Source organism: Nansenia antarctica (genome assembly GCF_963989245.1).
Source record: "Nansenia antarctica genome assembly, chromosome: 12".
Lineage (NCBI taxonomy): Eukaryota > Metazoa > Chordata > Actinopteri > Argentiniformes > Microstomatidae > Nansenia > Nansenia antarctica.
The window spans coordinates 19,823,739-19,843,738 of record NC_137682.1 but is presented as its reverse complement, the minus strand read 5'-3'; the positions used below and the strand labels follow the sequence as shown (position 1 = coordinate 19,843,738).

Here is a 20,000-nt window from a genome sequence, read left to right as displayed (position 1 = left end):
ACTTCTTGCGTGAGTTGTAAGCCTCTCTCTGCACGGTGGTGAAGCAGATGTTGAACTCTTGGATGATGGAGGGGTACAGACTGTTAAAGTCCAGCAGCAACACAAACTTATCATAGAAACCTACAGGCAGAGAGAGAGGGGGGGGGGAGAGAGAGATGGGGGGAGAGAGAGAGGGAGAGAGAGAGAGAGGGGAGAGAGAGAGGGGGGGAAGAGAGAGAGAGAGAGGGGAGAGAGGGGGAGAGAGAGAGGGGGGGGAGAGAGAGGGGGGAGAGAGAGAGAGGGAGAGAGAAGGGGAGGAGAGAGAGAGAGAGAGAGAGAGAGAGGGGGTGAGGGAAGGGGGAGGAGAGAGAGAGAGAGAGAGAGAGAGATGGGGGGAGAGTGAGAGAGGTTGTTTAGAAGTGGCAGCTGGTGTCGTTCAAGATAAGGCGTAACATAGGCAGGTTTATAATATGAACACCCCACCCTGGACATGATGTTACAATGTGCCCACCACCATGAAGTAGTACAAGAGAGGGAGACTGAGGGGAACAACAGACACAAGCAGGCAGGTAGACAGACAGACAGACAGACACAAGCAGACAGGTAGACAGACAGACAGACAGACACAAGCAGACAGGTAGACAGACAGACAGACAGACACAAGCAGGCAGGTAGACAGACAGACAGACAGACCCACACACACAATCCTTGTTAAGAGGCTGTCACCACACACACACACACACACACACACACACACACACACACACACACACACACACACATCGAGTCCTCACCAACTTTGGGGTCCAGCACCAGACCTCCTGCATATGCTGCCTTCTTCCTACGACTCTTCCCCTTCCCCGCCTCTCCATCCTCCCCCTCCTCAGCCTGACACACACAGCGTACATATGAGTGTGTTAAGGGTGTGTGGAGGTGTGAGTGTGTGGAGGTGTGAGTGTGTGGAGGTGTGAGTGTGTGGAGGTGTGAGTGTGTGAGTGTGTGAGTGTGTGGAGGTGTGAGTGTGTGGAGGTGGGAGTGTGTGGGAGGTGGGAGTGTGTGGAGGTGTGAGTGTGTGGAGGTGTAAGTGTGTGGAGGTGTGAGTGTGTGGAGGTGTGAGTGTGTGGAGGTGTGAGTGTGTGTGTGTGTGTGTGTGTGTGTGTGAGTGTGTACCTCTTGTTGTTGCTTCTTGAAGATGGGTTTGTCAGGGACGATGTAGTTCTTGTCATGGAAGGCGTGGAGCAGAGGTACTCATTCCTCTCTGCACGCCCACCCATCAGAGTACGACACTGGAGAGGGAGGGAGGGATGGAGGGAGGGAGAGAGGGAGGGAGAGGAGTTGGGTGGAGTAGTGGGGGAGAAAGTTGGAGGACAGAAATAAAAAAATGTTTTTAAAGTTACCTTAGTCTCTCTCTCTCTCTCTCTCTCTCTCTCTCTCTCTCTCTCTCTCTCTCTCTCTCTCTCTCTCTCTCTCTCTCTCTCTCTCTCTCTCTCTCTCTCTCTCTCTCTCTCTCTCTCTCTCTCTCTCTCTCTCTCTCTCTCTCTCTCTCTCTCTCTCTCTCTCTCTCTCTCTCTCTCTCTCTCTCTCTCTCTCTCTCTCTCTCTCTCTCTCTCGAATCTCTCTCTCTCTCTCGAATCTCTCTCTCTCTCTCTCTCTCTCTCGAATCTCTCGAATTTGCACCAGAAAGAGCCCTGAACTAGCTAGTCTTAAGCGTGCTTGGGTTTTAAGAAAGGCGCTATACAAATCCAAGTTATTATTATTATTATTAGTCTAGACTAGATTTTGAGTGGTTAATAATTTTACAGCGAAAAAGTGAATATAAAAGAAAAAGACTAGACTAGGATCTCTTTGGTTTGTTGTGTGATCTGGCGGAGAGCAGGAGAGCAGATTTACACTTTTGGATTTTGCTGCTTTTCATTTAATCTAAATTCAAGGGAGAACCATTCTCCTCTTCCTCAATAGACGGCCTCCTCTGGGGTTCAGATGTGTGTGTGTGTGTGTGTGTGTGTGGGGGGGGGGGGGGTCTCACCATGATGTTGCCAGCGATGTTGGTGATCTGCAGGGCCAGAGGCAGCACGTTGAGCTCACACATGATCTGCAGGATCAGCTTGGCGTCCGTCCACGTCAACTCCAACAAGTACAGCAGGTGAGGGGAGTCACTGAGATACACAACACACTCAAATCATCATCACATAAACACACACACACACACAACACACTCAAATCATCTTCAGATAAATGGACACAAACACACACAGGCTCACACACACAACACACTCAGGACACACTCAAATCATCATCACATAAATGCGCACACACACACACATGCACAAATCATCATCACATAAATGTGCACACACACACACACAGGCTCACACACACACACACACACTCAAATCATCATCACATAAATGTGCACACACACACACAGGCTCACACACACACACACACTCAAATCATCATCACATAAATGTGCACACACACACACAGGCTCACACACACACACACACACACACACACGCACAAATCATCATCACATAAATGCGCACGCTCACGACACACTCACCTGTAGAGGTTCTTGATGGTCTCCGGGGCGACGGTGGCTCTCTCGGTCTTCAGCACCTGTGTCGCCAGCTCAGTCAGGTGGTAGCTCTTACAGCGAATCAGCTCCTTGGCTGAGATCTCCACATCACACACCAGGCGCCCACAGGTGGCGCTCTTCTCAGCAAAGCCACTACGACCCTGGGGCCACGACGTACCAGAGAGGAAGATGGAGAGGGAGGGAGGGGGAGGGAGAGAGAGAGAGAGAGAGAGAGAGGGAGAGGGAGAAGGGGAGAGGGCGGGAGATGGAGAGAGGGATAGAGGGAGGGAGAGGGAGAGAGAGGGAGAGGGAGGGAGAGGGATGGAGAGGGAGACAGAGAGGGAGTGGGAGAGGGGGAGATGGAGAGAGGGATAGAGGGATAGAGGGAGAGGGAGAGAGGGAGAGAGAGGGAGAGGGAGAGGGAGAGGGAGGGATGGAGAGGGAGACAGAGAGAGAGAGGGAGGGAGAGAGAGAGAGTGAGAGAGAGGGAGGAGGACTTTTCAACAAGGTGGGACTGGTTTGCTTCATCAAAACCCAACCTGACTGGCATTTATTATGTCAAAACGGAAAAAGAAAAAAGAAAAACCCCAACTAAAACAGCGAATTAAACTGAAAAACAGAACACTTTCACTTTTGAACATCAAAGATAAGAGACACTGTCGTGACTGACATCATGACATCATGACGACTTGACAATCGTGGCGTGACGGCAAGTCGACACGGTGGCAGGGAAGCACATCTCTTATTCTTTGGGGGGAGAAGCTAAAACAAATCCCAGAGAGTCCAGGAGAGTGGCCCTCTCTCTCTCCCCCTCGTCCCCCAGAGTTCCTCACCCCTAGCTTGGGCATGACGACCCTGCGGAGACGGCCCGTCTTGGACCAGTGGGGCACCTTACACACGGTGAGCCTCTGGAGGAGGACTTCCAGGTCAAAGCCAAAGATGTCGTGACCCTACAGGAAAAGTCCACACAGGTCAAAAGGTCAGCCAGGGGGATGTGTGTACAGTACACTTCAAACATTTTCATATCAGGAACCCGACAGCAACAGTGGTCGACGGCATGTGTTTGTCGACAGTATGAATATGTTTTTTTTATGTCACACTTATGGAGCTCCTATGTAAGCTCCTATGCAGCTTGTAAAGTGTCTTTTAGGGGGGTCTTCACTCACCACCAACACGTCCGGGTCGATCTTGTGCATCTTAGCCAGGAAGAAGCCCAGCAGAGTCCTCTCTGTGGCAGCGATCTCCACCTTACCGTTCTGACACACAGAGAGGAGGACACGTTCATCACTATCTGACAGTTTTCACTGGGGTGCCAATGATTCCGTAACACTAGAACAGGGGCCAGGGGAAACTGTTGCGCCTTGCTTTGTCCTTTCTCTCTTCCAATGATTGGTAGTTTCAAAAATGATGAGACAGTAAGTGTAGAAAAACTCACACACTGCATAAACTTTAAGGAAAAAACTCCTTAGACAGAGATTAGAAAAACATGTTCTTCTTTATTTTATCATGCTCTTAAAAAGTGCTTAGCACTTTGCACTTTTTAAGAGCATGATAAAATAAAATAAAAAAAAATATTTTTCTAATCTCTGTCTAAGGAGTTTTCCTTAAAGTTTATGCAGTGTGCGAGTTTTTCTACACTTACTGCCATAACACTAGAACAACCATGGGTGGGGTCATTTGATCCTGTGAGTAAAAAAGTTTTATATCTTTGACCCTCCTTTCATGACTTTTCCTAGATATGTGCGTTCTACCACCCGGTATCCTTACATTTTCAAAATCACATCAGGATAAGCTAGTATAAAGATATTTTGCAGTTTTTCCTGTTTTTCCAAGGCAGGCTTATTTACAAGGCGGCCAACTAGTGGTCGTTGTGTGTAAGTAGCAGCTTTCCATTGTAAAGAGTATGGTCATTTGACACCAGAGGGGCTCTAATAGTAGGTAAAAAAGGCACGTCTGTTCTAGTGTTAAGTGGAGGCTGGTGGTAGAGGTAGAATCAGAGGACGGCCTCATTGAGATGCACGGAATGGTATCAAACGCGCGTATTTGATACCGTTCCTCATTCCGTCTCCATGCGTTACAAATGAACCTGTCCTCCAGGTTTCTACCTCCCCTGGTTTCCTCCTACGGTCAGGTGGACCAGTGGCTAGGCACTTTCACAGTGAACTCTCACCTTCTTCTTCACGGCGGCCTCGAAGTCGTAGGGGAAGATGCAGTCGCTGGGTTTACTGACCACTGCAACAGCCAGACAGACAACAGACAACATGGCATCAGCAAAGACCAGGAGAGGAAACTCACAAAACTTCACAGAACGTACAGGCCCTTTTTCTTCCAGTTACATATCCTTCCTACCCACCGCTCCCTTCTTTACTTATTTCTATACACTCCTCTCTCGTTCTCAACCTCTCCTACCCATCTCCCTTTATTTTAAAGACGTTTTTTCAGAGTGGGGGCAGTCCCACTCATATTTTTCATTTCATTGGACAGATATAGTGAAGAATGACAGGAAAGTAAGGAGAAGAAGGGAGGGAGGGAGGGAGGGCATGTCAGCAGGGCACGGGCCGGAATCGAACCCATGACGACATCCACCGCTGGACCACCCCAGGCCACATCTCTCCCTTCTTTACTGTTTCTATACATTCCTCTCTCGTTCTCAACCCCCCCCCCCCCCCCGCCACCCTCTTTCCTACTGAGTACAAGGCCCAGTGACTCACCACAGAAGTGGGTCTGGTAGGGGGGGCGGGGGGGGGCTTTATCCAGGGGGAACTGGTAGTGGACCAGGGCGGCCAGGGACACGATCTGTGCACGGACAGATAAACAAACAAACATAAGAACCACTGGTTCCCATCCAAATTTGGATCAAAACATCAAGACATCCACAGGAGACCTGCTGAACACAGACAAGCGGATGTAAAACCAGTGCTGATATGTCTAAGAATTACTTGTAGTTGTTTACACTAAGAATGTTGATACACTGATTGGCATTCTGCTGCTATCACTTATTCTATTATTGACGCTCTGACGCTACTGTATATAGGCCTGCAGCCATTGTTGATTGTCGTCTATATCCTGCTTATTCTTATTGATTGTTGTCTATATCCTGCTTATTCTATTATTGATTTTGATTTTGTATTTCTACCGGAATGCCAATGCCTATTTGAACCTGTACCCAAGAAATGTACTCTTACATCAATGTAATAAAAACAATTCTGATTCTGTGCTGAGCGGAGCGGAGCGGAGCTGACCTCGTTGTGGTGGGTCTTGGGGTGCTGGACGGTCTTCATGCTGATGGACATGACGGTGAGCGGCGGGGGGGGCAGATCTTTCACCACGCTGACCAGGTCACTCCTCTGGGCCACCGCCTCCACCTTGCACCAGCTGATTGGCTGGCTGCTCATCTCTACCAGGGGAGGGAGGGGGGGGGGGGGAAGAGAGAGAGAGAGAGAGAGAGAGAGAGAGAGAGATGATTGGACGACAGTAGGACAGGCCACACGTCACAAGCGGGCGGCTGTGGTGCTGGAGGTAGAGCCGGCGTCTTATGATCGCAAGGTTGACAGATCGGCGGTTCGGTGTGTGAATGTGTGTGTGAATGGCCCGCTCATTGGGAGCAATTTTGGGGTTCAGTGTCTTGCCCAAGGACACTTCGACATGTGGCCAGCCGGGGCTCGAACCGCCGATCTGCCAACCTTGCGATCATTAGACGGCGGCTCTACCTGCTGAGCCACAGCCACCCCACAAAGCATGAGAATGACCCCCTGGGAAACTGCTGAGAGACGAGACGGTGTGGTGTGTGTGTGTGTGTGTGTGTGTGTCTTACGGGGAGTCTTGATCTCCAGCCAGCAGGGTCCTCGGATCTTCCTGCTTAACAGGAAGTGCTCCAGGCTGGAGGTGTTGGACCCAAACACGTGGGAGAACGTCGCCCCCTTGAGGTCAGTGGGCAGAGCAGGAAACTCAGCCTGGAGGAACAACAGAGAGACAGTTGTTTGGTGCTATTTTGACTCCTGTGTGTGTGTGTGTGTGTGTGTGTGTGTCTACTCACAGAATATCTGACTTCCAGGTACTCAGACTGTGTGGGAATGTCTGGAATCTCAAAGGCGTAGTGCTTCTCCACTTTCTATGGATGGATGGAGAGGGAGCACAGGCACAGACACACACACACACACACACACACACACACACACACACACACAGACACACACAGACACACACAGACACACACAGACGACACACACAGACACACACAGACAGACACACACACACAGACACACGACACACACACAGGACACACACAGACGACACACACACAGACACACACACAAACACAAACAAATATTTAGCGTAGAAAACTTCGTTTGCGACCGTTCAGAACAACAGGTTGAGAAGACGGTTCGTGGATACGGAGAGACGTGCGTACAAACCATACGTCGATATATATATATATATGTTTATAGATGGGCAGGCACAGTACAGTACAGTACGTACCTTGGACTTGAATTTCATGATCCGGAATTTCTCCGACAGGTCGTTGAACTCCTGGTACACGTCCATCATCCCGACAGGCGTGTCTGACGCCTCCCCCGTCTTCGGATTCACCTTCTGTCAACTCAAAGACAACCGACCAATCAGAAAGCATCCTTGTCTCACTAACCGACAGACTAGGACAGGATTGGTTTTACACTAAAGCCGCTTCCATCGGTCGTGTCTTGTAAGGTCAGCGGTCACAGAGGTAAGGAAAACAAGGAAAGGAAACAAGTTTAACGATTGAGAGACAGCCCCCCCCCCCCCCACAGGAGGCATGGACGTCACATGGTCATGTGACCAGAAACAGGAAACTCACATATTCGCGGGGCAGGAAGTACATGGTCCTCTCGATGTTTCTCACGACCACACAGCAGCTGACATAAGCCTGGGCGGACTCGATCCACACCTTACCGAACAGGTAGACCACCCCTGGAACACATATTTAAGCGTTATGGAACGAGAAGCCGTGGTATATTGTGGATATCGGCACAGTTAGCGGGGTGGTTACTCCCCCTAGCCGTGCCGATATCCACGATATATCACGGCATCTCGTTCCGTATCGCTTTTATACAACGGTTACCACATCTATCTATCAATATTTCACAGAAGAAAGATAAGACAAACTTTTAATGAATGTATTTTAAAACGGAGTAATATGAAAAGATGTGTTAACATTCCATTTAGCCGTGCGTATATCACGGATATCGGCATGGCTGGAACGCAAACTGACCAATAGAGACAATGGACCGGATCTATACATTGTATAAAAACACAACATAACCACAGCATACAGAACAGGGGGTCATTCCACTAAAGGTGGATCAGTATAGCGGCGCTATAAATAAATGCGGCGCTCAGGCAACTCGAGATTGGAATTCAAGCCTCAGGTGATTCCTCGAACGAGGATCAGCCTTGTGTCATCAGTGTTCACAGAAGACAGGCTTACAAATCTTCGATATGGGCGCGTGCACGCAGACATAAAAAGCCCAGAAGAGTCGATCTGTCGAAATGAAGATACTCCACTCTGCAGGGGTACTACATTTGCGCAGCATTCCGAATTATTGATTTTTATGAAGACGGAAAAATAAGATGTAAAATAGTGCAATACTGCCGCAATTAACAAGGCGAGGGAAATGGTTTGGCAAGAAATTGCTGACCGATTAAATGCGTAGGTCATACTAGCCCCAGTTATTGTTATATGTTCATATTTTAATAAATGAATATTACTACTGTGGTGATATCCGCAGCAGGCTACGAACCGTCATATCGCCACAATGGCCTAGTGGTATCGACCGCTGCCACAGGATTTATTCGTCATTTTATATCGGTGGTTCAAATCCCTCTTCAGACGCACTTTTTACTGCATTTCGTTGTCTGAATCTAATCTAAAATCTCATCTAAAAAAGTATGTAGGCTATAAAATGATGGTGCAGGCTAATTTACAAGAACTGACACGATTACAATGGTGTTTGAAGCCTTTGCATGAAATCTTCGGTTAAATGTAAAAAAGAAAAGAAAAAAAGAATGACTTAGTCAAGTCTCGAACACGCAACCTTTGGAACTCCAGTCGGCTGCCTTAACCACTAGGCCAGCCAGACCGCTGTGATGACAGCAATGCAAGTTGACACAATTACTTTACACTCTTTTCTTTATTGATCTATCGATCTATCTATCACACTTTCAAAATATCAAGTTATCTATCACACAATCAAACTATCTATCGATCGATCACACTTTCAAAATATCAAATTATCTATCTATCTAATCTATCTATCTCGTGTGAAGTGGGAACTAATATTTCCTAAAAGACACATGAGGAACTGTCGTTCGGGGTTTAGTTTCCGCCTGTGAGCCTTTTTTGACGCGCATCTCACTATAGCCTGTGTTTTAGCCTGGTCGCGAGCAGGCTAATTATATCTGACTCAGAAGGAGCTCAACCAAGCAGCGAATTATTTGAGCCACATTGATGGCACCGAACGCAAGCTAACATTTTCGAGGCTTAAAACTTTATCGAGGCTTAGAACTTTATCGAGCTTCGTGGAATACCCCCTAGATATACCTTCCTAGTGATTGAGATCGCTCCAGTCTAACTCTAGGGTTACAGGAGGGTAGAAGGCTGATTGGTGACATAGTACATAGCTGCTAGTAAGGGCTCACCCGGTTGGCTGTACTGGTCCTCGAAGGCGTCCAGCCAATAGAAGCGGAACATGAGCTCTCCCTCCTCTCCCTCCACCAAAGGGAGGCGGCTGGAGTCCACCTGCACCTCCGCTGGCGCCTCGCCCCCCACGCCCTCTTCCTCCTGACCCCACGACCGCCCCATCCCGCCAGACCTGGGGGAGGCAGGAGAGGCAGGGTTACAACACACACACACACACACACACACACACACACACACACACACACACATGCATTGCACGCTCTTCCTCTCTCTTTCACTGTCTCCCTCCCTCTCTCTCTCCATCTCCAACTCCTATCGTGAGGCTCTTTAGGGAGAGGCACACATGGGTATGTATACCAGGGTTCCCACACCTTCTGAAACATCAAATTCAAGCACTTTTCAAGACTCAATTCCCTCAAATTCAAGGACCCAACAAGGCATAGTTTGAGACAGAACTAGTTCACGAGCTAAGTAAAACATTTTTGAATAGAATTTTTTTTTAGAGAAAGAGAGAGAGGGGGGAATTCAAGCACTTTCAACCCAGTATATGTGTGTATCAGGTTATTAATAAACACCCAGGTCTATTTTCAAAAACGACCAAAAGACCTTGATTTCTTTTTCTCAAATTCACAAACTTTCAAGGATTTCAAGGACCCGTGGGAACCCTGGTATACACTCTTGACACAAACACAAACACACACACACACACACACATACACAGGCCTGCATAGGCATGGTACACACTACCACACTACCACACTATCACTCACAGTAGCGCAGGGTCCTGTGGTTCTTCTTTGGCCGCCACTTTAACGGCAGCTTTGGCCTCCCGCTGCACCTCCTCTTTGACCGCCGCCTCATCTTCCTGCCCCACCTCCATTGGCTCATCAAAGTCCACCTCATCAAACTGCAGAGAACTGTCCACTAGGAGGGAGGGAGGGAGGAGAGAGAGTGTCAAGAGTGCCGCTTCGGTCACCTCCCCTGTCAAACTTCACATTGTTGTTAGCGTTCGCCACTCCAGGCCAGCTCAGTCACTTATTAGAAGAGATGGATGTCCCTTTTCAGCTCCGCTCGCACTACTGGGGGGACTTCAACATCCAGTCACAGAAGCTTCTCTCATCTGGAGTACTTGGCCTTCTCCTCTCCTTCGACCTCACCCTGTCCTCATAAAGCAGGCGATCAGCTCAACCGTGTCTTCGCCAGATCGTCCCTTACCTCCAAACCTTACTGTTACCCCTCTTCCAGTTTCTGATCATCACTTTGTGTCCTTTTCCCTCCCCCTCAAATCCACCTCTTCCCCAGTCAGTCTCTAACCACGACGTACCCTCTCCCCCCCACCGCTCTCTACAGGAAGTCTTATCCTCCCTACTCTCTGTTGAGTCCTTCTCCCTTCTATCCACTGATGCAGAAATCCTCCACCCTCTTGTCCGCTCTCTCCTCGTCCTTCGACTCCATCTGTCCACTAAACCTTGAAGCCGGCACGATTCTCTCCACTCACTGTTTGGCTCTCTGAAACCCTAACATGCTTGTAGAATAGAGGCCAGGGCAGCTGAGAGGAGATGGGAGAAAAACAGGACCTCCATGACAACCTAAACCTTTATCACTCTCTCCTCTCCTCTTCAACTACGCCTCCTCTGAATCAGCTGCTAAAGCGTCCTACTACCATTCCAAAATACAATCTTCTAGCCTCTAACCCTAAGAAACTGTTCTCCACACTCCTCCACCCACCTCCTCCCTCCCACCAAGACTGCTAACACCCCTTCCAGACCCTCCGCACTACACCTGGTCTCTGGCTTATCATCTCTTCCCCCCCCCTCTCCCCTGATGATATTCTAAAACTGATCGCATCTCAGCGGGCAACCATCTGCCCTCCCATCTTCTTTTCTCCATTTCCAATGATCTCCTTCCTTTCCTTACCACTGTAATCGACTCCTCACAAGATCTGTCCCCGGCAGCCTTCGAGACCGCCAGAGTCAAGCCTCTTCTCAAGAAACCGACCCTTGACCCGTCATCTGTCCACAACTACAGACCGGTATCCCATCTCTCCTTCTTTTCTAAAACCCTTGAACACGCTGCATCTAACCAACTGTCTGACTATCTCCTTCAGAACAACCTCCTTGACCCCCCCACCAATCCGGCTTTAAGACCGGGCACTCTACTGAGACTGCTCTCATTGCTGTCACAGAGGCCCTCTACTGCTCAAGCTTCCTTCCCTCTCATTCTCCTGGACCTGTCTGCTGCCTTCCACACAGTAAGCCACCCGATCCTTCTCTCCATCCTCGCAGAATTGGGCATCTCTGGCTCTGCACTCTCCTGGTTTGCTTCCTACCTGGCTGATCGCTCCTACCAGGTGACTTAGAGAGGATCGCCGTCTTCTCCGCAAACCCTCACCACTGGGGTATCCCAGGGCTCTGTCCTAGGGCCCTTACTGTTCTCCCTCTATACCAAGTCTCTTGGCTCGATAATCTCCTCACATGGGTTCTCCTACCACAGCTAAACAGACAACACTCAACTCTTCCTGTCTTTCCCCCCTCCTCTGACCTACATGTGGCAACACGTGTCTCTGCATGTCTCATTGACATCGCTACATGGATGTCAGTCCACCACCTCAAGCTTAAGCTTAACAAGACTGAGCTGCTCTTCCTCCCTGGGAAAGCCTGCCCTCTCCAAGACTTCTCCATCACAGTTGAGAATTCTACTGTAACCTCCTCCCAGACAGCCAAGAACTGACAGGTGTCTTACCCTGATTGTAAGTGGCTTTCTAATAAGACGTCTGCTAAATGCGGAAAAAGAGCGAGAGTCATTCAGTAGGAAGAGGAATTGACTGGTGTCTTACCCTCCTCCTCCACCGGTTCTTCCACCTTCACTCTCTTCTTCTGCCCCGCCCCGCCGGGGGTGGGTCTGGAGGGAGGAGGGAGAGAAGACAGCGGCCTGGGGGTCAGGTCTCCGGGGGGCGGGCGAGCCACTTTCACTTTTGACCTCAGGGCCGAGGGCGAATCCTGGGAAGAATCAAGGAAGTGACATCGTTACAACAACAGTAACCAGACAACAGTGTCTCTTCAACGGGGGTACAGCTTTGCAGAGGCATGTCACCGAGAGGACGCTTCGTTCCACATCGAATGTGTGTTCCCTTCCTATTGGTTCCTTGTGTGTGTGTGTTCCCTTCCTATTGGTTACCTTAGCAGGTTGGATGGAGAAAGGGTTAATGGACGCTCCGAGGGACTTCTTCTTCTTCAGAGTGACGACCGGCGGGGGGGCCAGGAGTGACGGTTTCTGGCAGGGGAACGAAGGGATGAGAGGATTTACATTCAGGAGCCGGACTGAAACACATTCTGCCACCTGACCCCAGCATCATAGTCAACACGGTTCCAACATCCCACTAGCTAAATAAAAGGTGAGGAACCAGGGTTGGACTGACTGCTAACCAACCACCTCCTTACTGCTCTAAGCATCAATGGCAAAAAAATACAACTTCTCCAACAATGATATCATGGCTATAAAAGCGAGCTTCTGTCCAGTGTTGTCTATGAGTTATGATAATGCACAGATGATGATGATGATGATGATGATGATGCTGATGATGTCAGGGACAGAGGTGCTGACCTCAGAGTGGAGGTCCTGTAGGATGTCCCCCAGAAGGTCGTCTTTGGACAGGTCCACGTCTTTCTGCGAGAGACCGAACCACAACCACAGGTCACAACCAGCAACGGAACATCTGATATGAAATGGCATTTCCAAAACATCAGTGATAACTGGTGCATAGGGCAAGGCGCCATGATGAAGAAACGAAAAACACAGACGAAAACACACACGCACACGAAAGGATCCGCACACTCTAGTTCCAGAAGCAATAGTGGAGATTTTAATTGAAAACGGACAAAACCGTTGTCAATTAGAATCTACATTTTTGCATCTGGAACTAGAGTGTGCGGCTTCTACTTCATTCAATAGTATTCTGCTCTGTCACACCAGCACCTCGCCTACGTTTTCTGCGGTGTGCGTTCTCTTCTTTTTCAATCACATGAATGAACACGAACACACACACACCTCAGCAGGTTTTTTGACGTTGCTGTTCATAAAGAGGTTCTTGATGGTGTTGGGTTTGGCCACCGCTGTCTTCTTGATGTTCTTCTTAGAGTCTGCTCCTTTAGCACCTGCTTTACCTATGCACACACCCACCCACACACACACAGATAAGACAGGCTGGAGATACACGTGTATATACATACATACATACATACACACACACACACACACACAGACACACACACACACACACACACGACAGGCTGCAGATACACATGTGTACATATACTGTACATACTATACAGTGTTTCCTCCAGGAATTTTTACAATGGTGGCGGGTAGCGTCGACCGCGCGCGCAGCGCGCGCCCCGCGATTTTTTCGCGTGCACGCGCATGAAACGCGCACGCGCGCTCAAAACAACGACGTAATTTCAGCCAAAACTCGAGGATGGCCAAAAAAAATTAAATGTTTTCCCGTACGTCTCTTATTGTCTGTGTCTGCATGTTTTTCCAGCATGTAATTCCGTTGTCAATAAAAAATTCGTCTCCCCTTCTTTTCATTATCATTATGGAGGCTTTATGGTTGTTGTAACTATTATGGGAAGCGGTTGACACAGTAGCCGCTTTTCGTGTACGCTGCAGTGGATCCCTTCACAACGCAGAAGAAAGAGGAGAGAGAAAACATTGTCAATGTGCAGGGAAGAATCATGTATCAGCAGGGTTCAACAGTAACGCTTGCCTGGGGCAAGTAAAAAAATTCGCCGGGTTTGTTTGCGCGAGCCCGAAGACGCTGCTGGATCCTGGATCTGTTTACCTGTGTGCAGGAAGAAAAACAGACGGAGCAGGCGCCAGACCAGACTAGATGATTGTGGAGTGAAGAGATTATTAAAGCGTACGCGATGCGACGGGTGATCGACAAGCACGTACACTTTCATAATATCTTCACTCCACGATCATCTAGTCTGGTCTGGCGCCTGCTCCGTGTTCTTCCTAAACACCGATGCACAGATCCAGGATCCAGCACCGTCGTCGCGCATATTGTAACATTTGAAGTAGTTTGTCTACACGCAGCCTAGATGTATTCGACCAATCACAAAACAGTTTTGCAAGCGCGTCGCTTCGCGCTTGTGGGTGTGTCTAAAAGAAAAAGCGGCCTAATTTTTTTTTTTTTTTTTTTTTGAGAAATCTGCATGGTGGCGGAGGAAATTCCATCGTGGCGGTGCGCCACGATGAAATGCATGTAGAGGAAACACTGCTATATACATACACACACACACACACACAAACAGTGCTGAACCATCTAATGCTTAAGACAAACAGAAGACAAGATAAGTCCCCTGCTTCCCTGCCCCCCTCCCACCCCATATTCTGGTTCTCACCTTTACCTCTTTTCTCCACAACGTCGTCGTCCAACTCCTCATCAAAGATCTCTCTCCCGTCCTCAACGTACCCCGTCCCATCTGATAAGAGGGAGGAGAGGGATGGAGGCACAGAGAGAGAGAGGGGGGGTCAATGAAGAGGAAGACGGAGGAGCGACCAGGGTTGACCTGTAGTCAGGTGATCAGTTAGACTCACCGTCATCAATGATCCAGTCATCGTCCTGTCTCTCTCGCACTATCTTAGAGTACTGCGCCTCATCCACCTCCTCATACACACTGGTGAACTCCTCCACCTGTGAGAGAGAGGGAGGGACACACACACACACACACACACGTCAGCTATTATACACACTGGTAATACAGAGAACAGAGTTATGTTACTTCGGAACCCACACGACCCCCCCAAGTCACAGCTGATACAAACACGATGATGTGGTTGTTCACTCTCACCTCATATTTGACCTTCTCCCCCAGCTTGGCTCTCCTCAGCTGCTCCAGCGCAGACTTTCTCCCCACCTTCTCTTTCTTCTCCCTTCTGGAACGGGTGGGAGCCAGACCACAGGCATCTCCTGGAGAGAGAGAGAGAGAGAGAGAGAGAGAGAGAGAGAGAGAGAGAGAGAGAGAGAGAGAGAGAGAGAGAGAGAGAGAGAGAGAGAGAGAGAGAGAGATGGAGAGAGAGAGAGAGAGAGAGAGAGGGAGAGAGAGAGAGAGAGGGGGGGAGAGAGAGAGAGAGAGAGAGAGAGAGAGAGAATGAGTCGGAGAGTCGACATCACAGTGTAAAGCTGCTGTCTGCAAGGCGAGTGAGTGAGTGTTCTCGGAACGATGTCAACAAAACCAAACGATTGGCTTCTCAATCTAAAGTCTGCGACGTCTGTCTAGTTTCATTGTCAGAGTGACAACAACAATACCAATATAACACCATTTATAACGGCATGGGGAATCCATGAACGTGTAGCAAGCGAATAAATAAGAGTTCAGCCACCACTGACAGCTTAGCTAGCTAGCCGGCTACTTCGGCAGACAGCTAGTTGTCGAGCCAAGCCTGGTCTACTCTCGTAACAGCGATATAAGCGAGCTACTTTCACCATATTCACCCCACGAAGATCACATTTGCCAACCACACTCACCGCCGTCCTGGCCCTGGCTGTCCATGTCTTTGTCTGGGTTTGACACCGGAGACATTGAGTTTACTTCATGTATTGACAACCTTTAGCGCTGTCTCTGTCTGGGATGCTGTCAACACAACAGAAGATTCCGCGCCAAATTGTTTTTCCCGGGGAAAAGTCGGATGTAGGAAGTGACGTACGAAACATTCTAAGGCTGTGTTCGAAATGGCATACTAGCATACTGCATACTAGCATACTCAATTAGTATATACTGCATACTGCTTACAAAATTCATAATAAGTATGCCAATACCAGCCGACCGAAAATCTAGTTACATACATTTCTTGCATACTCAAATGTCACATACTCTACAGTGTGAACGCACTGCATACTCAAAATCTACGTCATATCTAGTATGAGTAGTATGCTAGTATGAGTAGTATGCTAGTATGCCATTCCGAACACAGCCTAAAGTGAAACATGCAACCAATGAGAATAATCGCTGAAGGTTGTTAGAGATTCTATGTAGTGCGTCAAGCGACCGCGTGAGGGCGTAGGTTGTCAAATAACATTTGACAACACTAGAGTTAGACCGACATGTGCACTGCAGACAACTTTCCATGCAATAGTCTACCGGCAACCAGAAGGATTTGTATGAATTTCATGTCATTACAGCGCAGTGAAATGGAGCAATATTCAGTCTGGTTCCAATACAGAATAAGCAGAAACACAGACAGAGAACATTCCAGAAATGTCCTCGCTTGGCCCTAGTTTGTGTAGGCCTAGGTCTAGGATTTCCACTTAAGCCATTCAAGTAATTAATTTGTAGGTTAATCACCCCCTGTTAACCACACACACACACACACACACACACACACACACACACACACACACACACACACACACACACACACACAACACTACTAAAAAGTAGGACACGTAGGCCTCTATAGGTCTAATCTGATTGACTTAATGCAGAAAAGTGTTCGCCTGTTTATCCAAATGAAGCTGGTTTCCATAGCGACCTGCTGGCGGGACTCTTCGCTGCGCACAAAAGATTCAGACTGTCCCAGATTGGGGGATTAAAAGCGCGCTCGTGCGTCTCGCAGGACCAGGGGGCGAGATCGAATGGCATTGGCACCCGTCCCGTCCGGACAACATAGCGAAAGACAAAAGCTGTTTTATCCTCACTCCCCATGTCCAAAATGTTGGTCTAATTTTCATCGTTTTATTCTTAATGTTGGTGACAAACCAAACACACAAAGGCCTAAAAAGTCAGACTTTTGATTATATGAAAGACATAACCACACAGTTCTTGGCCATGTCCTGCCCAAAATATTGTGTGCTTGGAAGTGAAGTTCAATAGATTAGATTAGATTCAGGATTATTGTCATTGCAGAGAGTAATAGCCTACTGAGACAACGAAATGTAGTTTGGCATCTAGCCAGATAGTAGCATAGTTCAAAGATCTGAAAAAAGTTGCCTAGTTCAAAGACTTGATGATGCAGATAATGCAGAGTGAATGGTATTACAGTGTAAGGTATTACAGCTAGTATAAATAAAGGAATATAAAAAGTGAACATGAAGTAATGAATATACATGAACATCAATATGATATGTACGCCTACAGTTATGCTAGTATGACATGTACAGAATACAACAGGGCAATAGGTCTTAAGGTGTGTAACATACCGTGAGTTTAGAATGATAAGGTTCTATCTCCGTTTAGGGTAGTTCAGAGATATTGAGCGTCAACGTTTTTACATTCCATTATGTTTTGTGAGATGGAACCTTTGTATTTTATTAATTACTAACTCAAACATTTCAACATTTTAAAAAATAACACCACACAGGTATTAATAAACACCTAATGGATCAGATTATGTAACAAACTCAATTTTGACAAAAATTGAGATAGAACCTTCTAATTGGACTTTATAAAAGTCCATATAACGGACTTTTTAAATCTTTCCCCCAGTTCAGCCCGAGGCAAGACCGGTCAGCCCTTCAACGCACGAGTGCAGTAGATCTGTAGATGACCCTATTTGCAACTTTATCGTCCACCCATAAACTCTAGTAACCTATCGGTCACACGAGCATCTACTTAGCCCAGTTGGAAGGAGGCAGCCTGGCGTGAACTCCGCCGTTCACCGTCCCGGGCCGGCTTATTTAATAAAAGCAGACGCGCGCGCCTCGCTCCACTGCACTCGTGCACCGGAGGGCTGACCGATCGTGCCTGCCGTCGGGCGGAACGGAACGGAACTGAGGGAAAGAGGAACGTTTTATGGACCAAACGGGACAAGCGACACTTATGAACTCGAAGATCGGCTATTGCGCACGATGGTGGGACGCAACGGAACGCACGTCGCCAATTACCCAGGTGCGCCCGAACGCAGGAGGGGACCGCTCAAGGTAAAACTACCCAACTTCCTCTGGACGGGACAACTTTATTCTTGTTTCGCACCAGTAGTGTAGACTCCTGTCCTGCCCCCCTTATTCAAACTCTTCTGCCAACAGGTCTGTTAGGCTACAGAATGGCACAGGACTGAGTGAGCTTGAATGAGTTCTCTTAACTGCTCTTTTTCCACAATTGTCTTAACACTAAAGCGAGGGGATAATACTGCAGAATCAACACAGAAGTATTACAATTTGTGATTTTTGGTGGGACAGACAGCAAACATAATAGCTTGACAGTGATACTTGTTCCGGGGACCAACAACAGCCACTCATCACAGAAATGACATCTGAATATTATGCTTATATAGCTTACGATAGCTGTTCATCCACACTGCTTATGTGTTCCTTTGAATTCTGACAGCAGAACAGGAGGGACAGCCTCCGGACTGGCCAGGGACAGTGCTCTGCAGCTGGTGTGTCATGTACATGAACGTAGACCTTGATTTGATATGATTTGGAGGCAACATGCACACACTGTATGTATATCAGGGGCGTGTGATCTGAGTAGGTAAAGGCCAAGGGAAGGCCATGCCTTCTAAACAGAATATGCCTTCAAATCAGAATCATAAAACTGCTTCATTTGTAAAAGAAATCGGAAAAAATATAGAATACGCATAAACATATAGTGGAAGGAAGGCATACTATTTAGACAGGTCAAATGAATGAATGGTGATGTGATCCTCTATTGTCAGAGAGATAAGGAGAGACAGGGAGGGAGGGAGGGAGGGAGGGAGAAGCCGAGCTAACACCATGTCCACTTCATGGCCTGCCTAGTCAATGTAGTCAAGGACACACTGATCTCTTTGTGAACTTGGGGCGAACAGAGCCCACTGTACTATCAGTTGAGTTCTGACTTTCCCTCCCCGTGGCTAACTGACCGGTTAAAGCCCTGGATAGGGCTAAACGATACTGCTTCCCCCTATCCTGCTCTGATAGAGGTGGTCAAGGGAGGAAACGAGACAAGGAAAGGAAGCGAGCTCAGAGATTTGGGACTTACCCCCTTTTTATCAGAGAATGCACTGTACAATGATGCTCCACTGCCATCTTTCACTGATGGTGCTATAGGCTGCTCGGCCAATCGTAATCCCCCATGCAAATGAGGCTGGAGGAGCCGCGCTCTGATTGGAGCCCTGAGTCTTCCCCCTTGTTGGAGCTCTCTCCTCTTTGTCGTCTCCATGGCGAGAGTTGTGAGGCACTTGGCTGCTGGTCTGTGATCGAGGGATCACTCTGCCAAAGGGAGGCGGGGGGAGGGAGGGAGGGAGAGGAGGGAGGAGGGAAGAGGGAGAGGCAGAGGGGAGAGTGGGCGGGTGTACAGAGGGAGGAGAAAGAGACAGAGAGAGAGTGAACAAGAGAGGGAGAGAGAGAGACAGAGAGAGAGAGAGAGAGAGACAGAGAGACAGACAGAGAGAGAGAGAGACAGAGAGAGAGAGAGAGAGAGAGAGAGAGAGAGAGAGAGAGGCCATCGTCTCACACAGATGCTGAGTCACAGACTGGGGGACAAACGCCGTATCCCATGAGCCTCTGGGAAACATGGAGGAGCTCGAGCACACTTGCCCCCAGCCGCGCACGGTAGGGTGTGTTTGGGTGTGTATTTATGTGCCGGTGTGTGTGTGTGTGAGTGTATGTGTGTATGTGTGAGAGGGGGAGAGAGAGAGAGAGAGACAGAGATGGAGAGAAAGAGGGAGAGGCTCGTTTTTGCCTGACTATTCTATAATGGACGGATCCTCTTTCTGTCTTTGTGAGATGCTTAGAATGCGGAGTGGACTGTGTGTGTGTTGGAGGGAGGGAGGGGGGGGCGG

At 48.4% G+C, this 20,000-nt stretch overlaps 2 protein-coding genes across 2 annotated transcripts in view; one reads left to right on the top strand and one right to left on the bottom strand.

Moving 5' to 3' along the window:
• Positions 1-15,820, bottom strand: part of pola1 (polymerase (DNA directed), alpha 1) — a gene marked incomplete at both ends in the record, with an annotated part of 67,812 nt that extends 51,992 nt beyond the window's left edge. The window contains 25 exon segments of the mRNA XM_080543619.1: positions 1-120; positions 774-867; positions 1,150-1,223; positions 1,226-1,265; positions 2,006-2,135; positions 2,543-2,718; positions 3,391-3,507; positions 3,724-3,813; positions 4,728-4,789; positions 5,269-5,353; positions 5,800-5,954; positions 6,372-6,510; positions 6,594-6,668; positions 7,037-7,150; positions 7,392-7,504; positions 9,233-9,405; positions 10,004-10,157; positions 12,070-12,232; positions 12,411-12,506; positions 12,837-12,899; positions 13,281-13,396; positions 14,639-14,719; positions 14,835-14,931; positions 15,089-15,207; positions 15,766-15,820. The exon segment at positions 1-120 is cut by the window's left edge and continues 5 nt beyond it. Coding sequence (XP_080399745.1) covers positions 1-120; positions 774-867; positions 1,150-1,223; positions 1,226-1,265; positions 2,006-2,135; positions 2,543-2,718; positions 3,391-3,507; positions 3,724-3,813; positions 4,728-4,789; positions 5,269-5,353; positions 5,800-5,954; positions 6,372-6,510; positions 6,594-6,668; positions 7,037-7,150; positions 7,392-7,504; positions 9,233-9,405; positions 10,004-10,157; positions 12,070-12,232; positions 12,411-12,506; positions 12,837-12,899; positions 13,281-13,396; positions 14,639-14,719; positions 14,835-14,931; positions 15,089-15,207; positions 15,766-15,820 — 2,701 coding nt within the window.
• A 3,899-nt stretch (positions 15,821-19,719) lies between these two features.
• The window catches only part of pcyt1ba (phosphate cytidylyltransferase 1B, choline a), a gene marked incomplete at its 3' end in the record, with an annotated part of 8,807 nt that continues 8,526 nt past the window's right edge, over positions 19,720-20,000 (top strand). Inside the window, exon 1 of the mRNA XM_080542972.1 lies at positions 19,720-19,770. Coding sequence (XP_080399098.1) covers positions 19,732-19,770 — 39 coding nt within the window. The 5' untranslated portion in view covers positions 19,720-19,731. The remainder of the gene's footprint in view (positions 19,771-20,000) is intronic.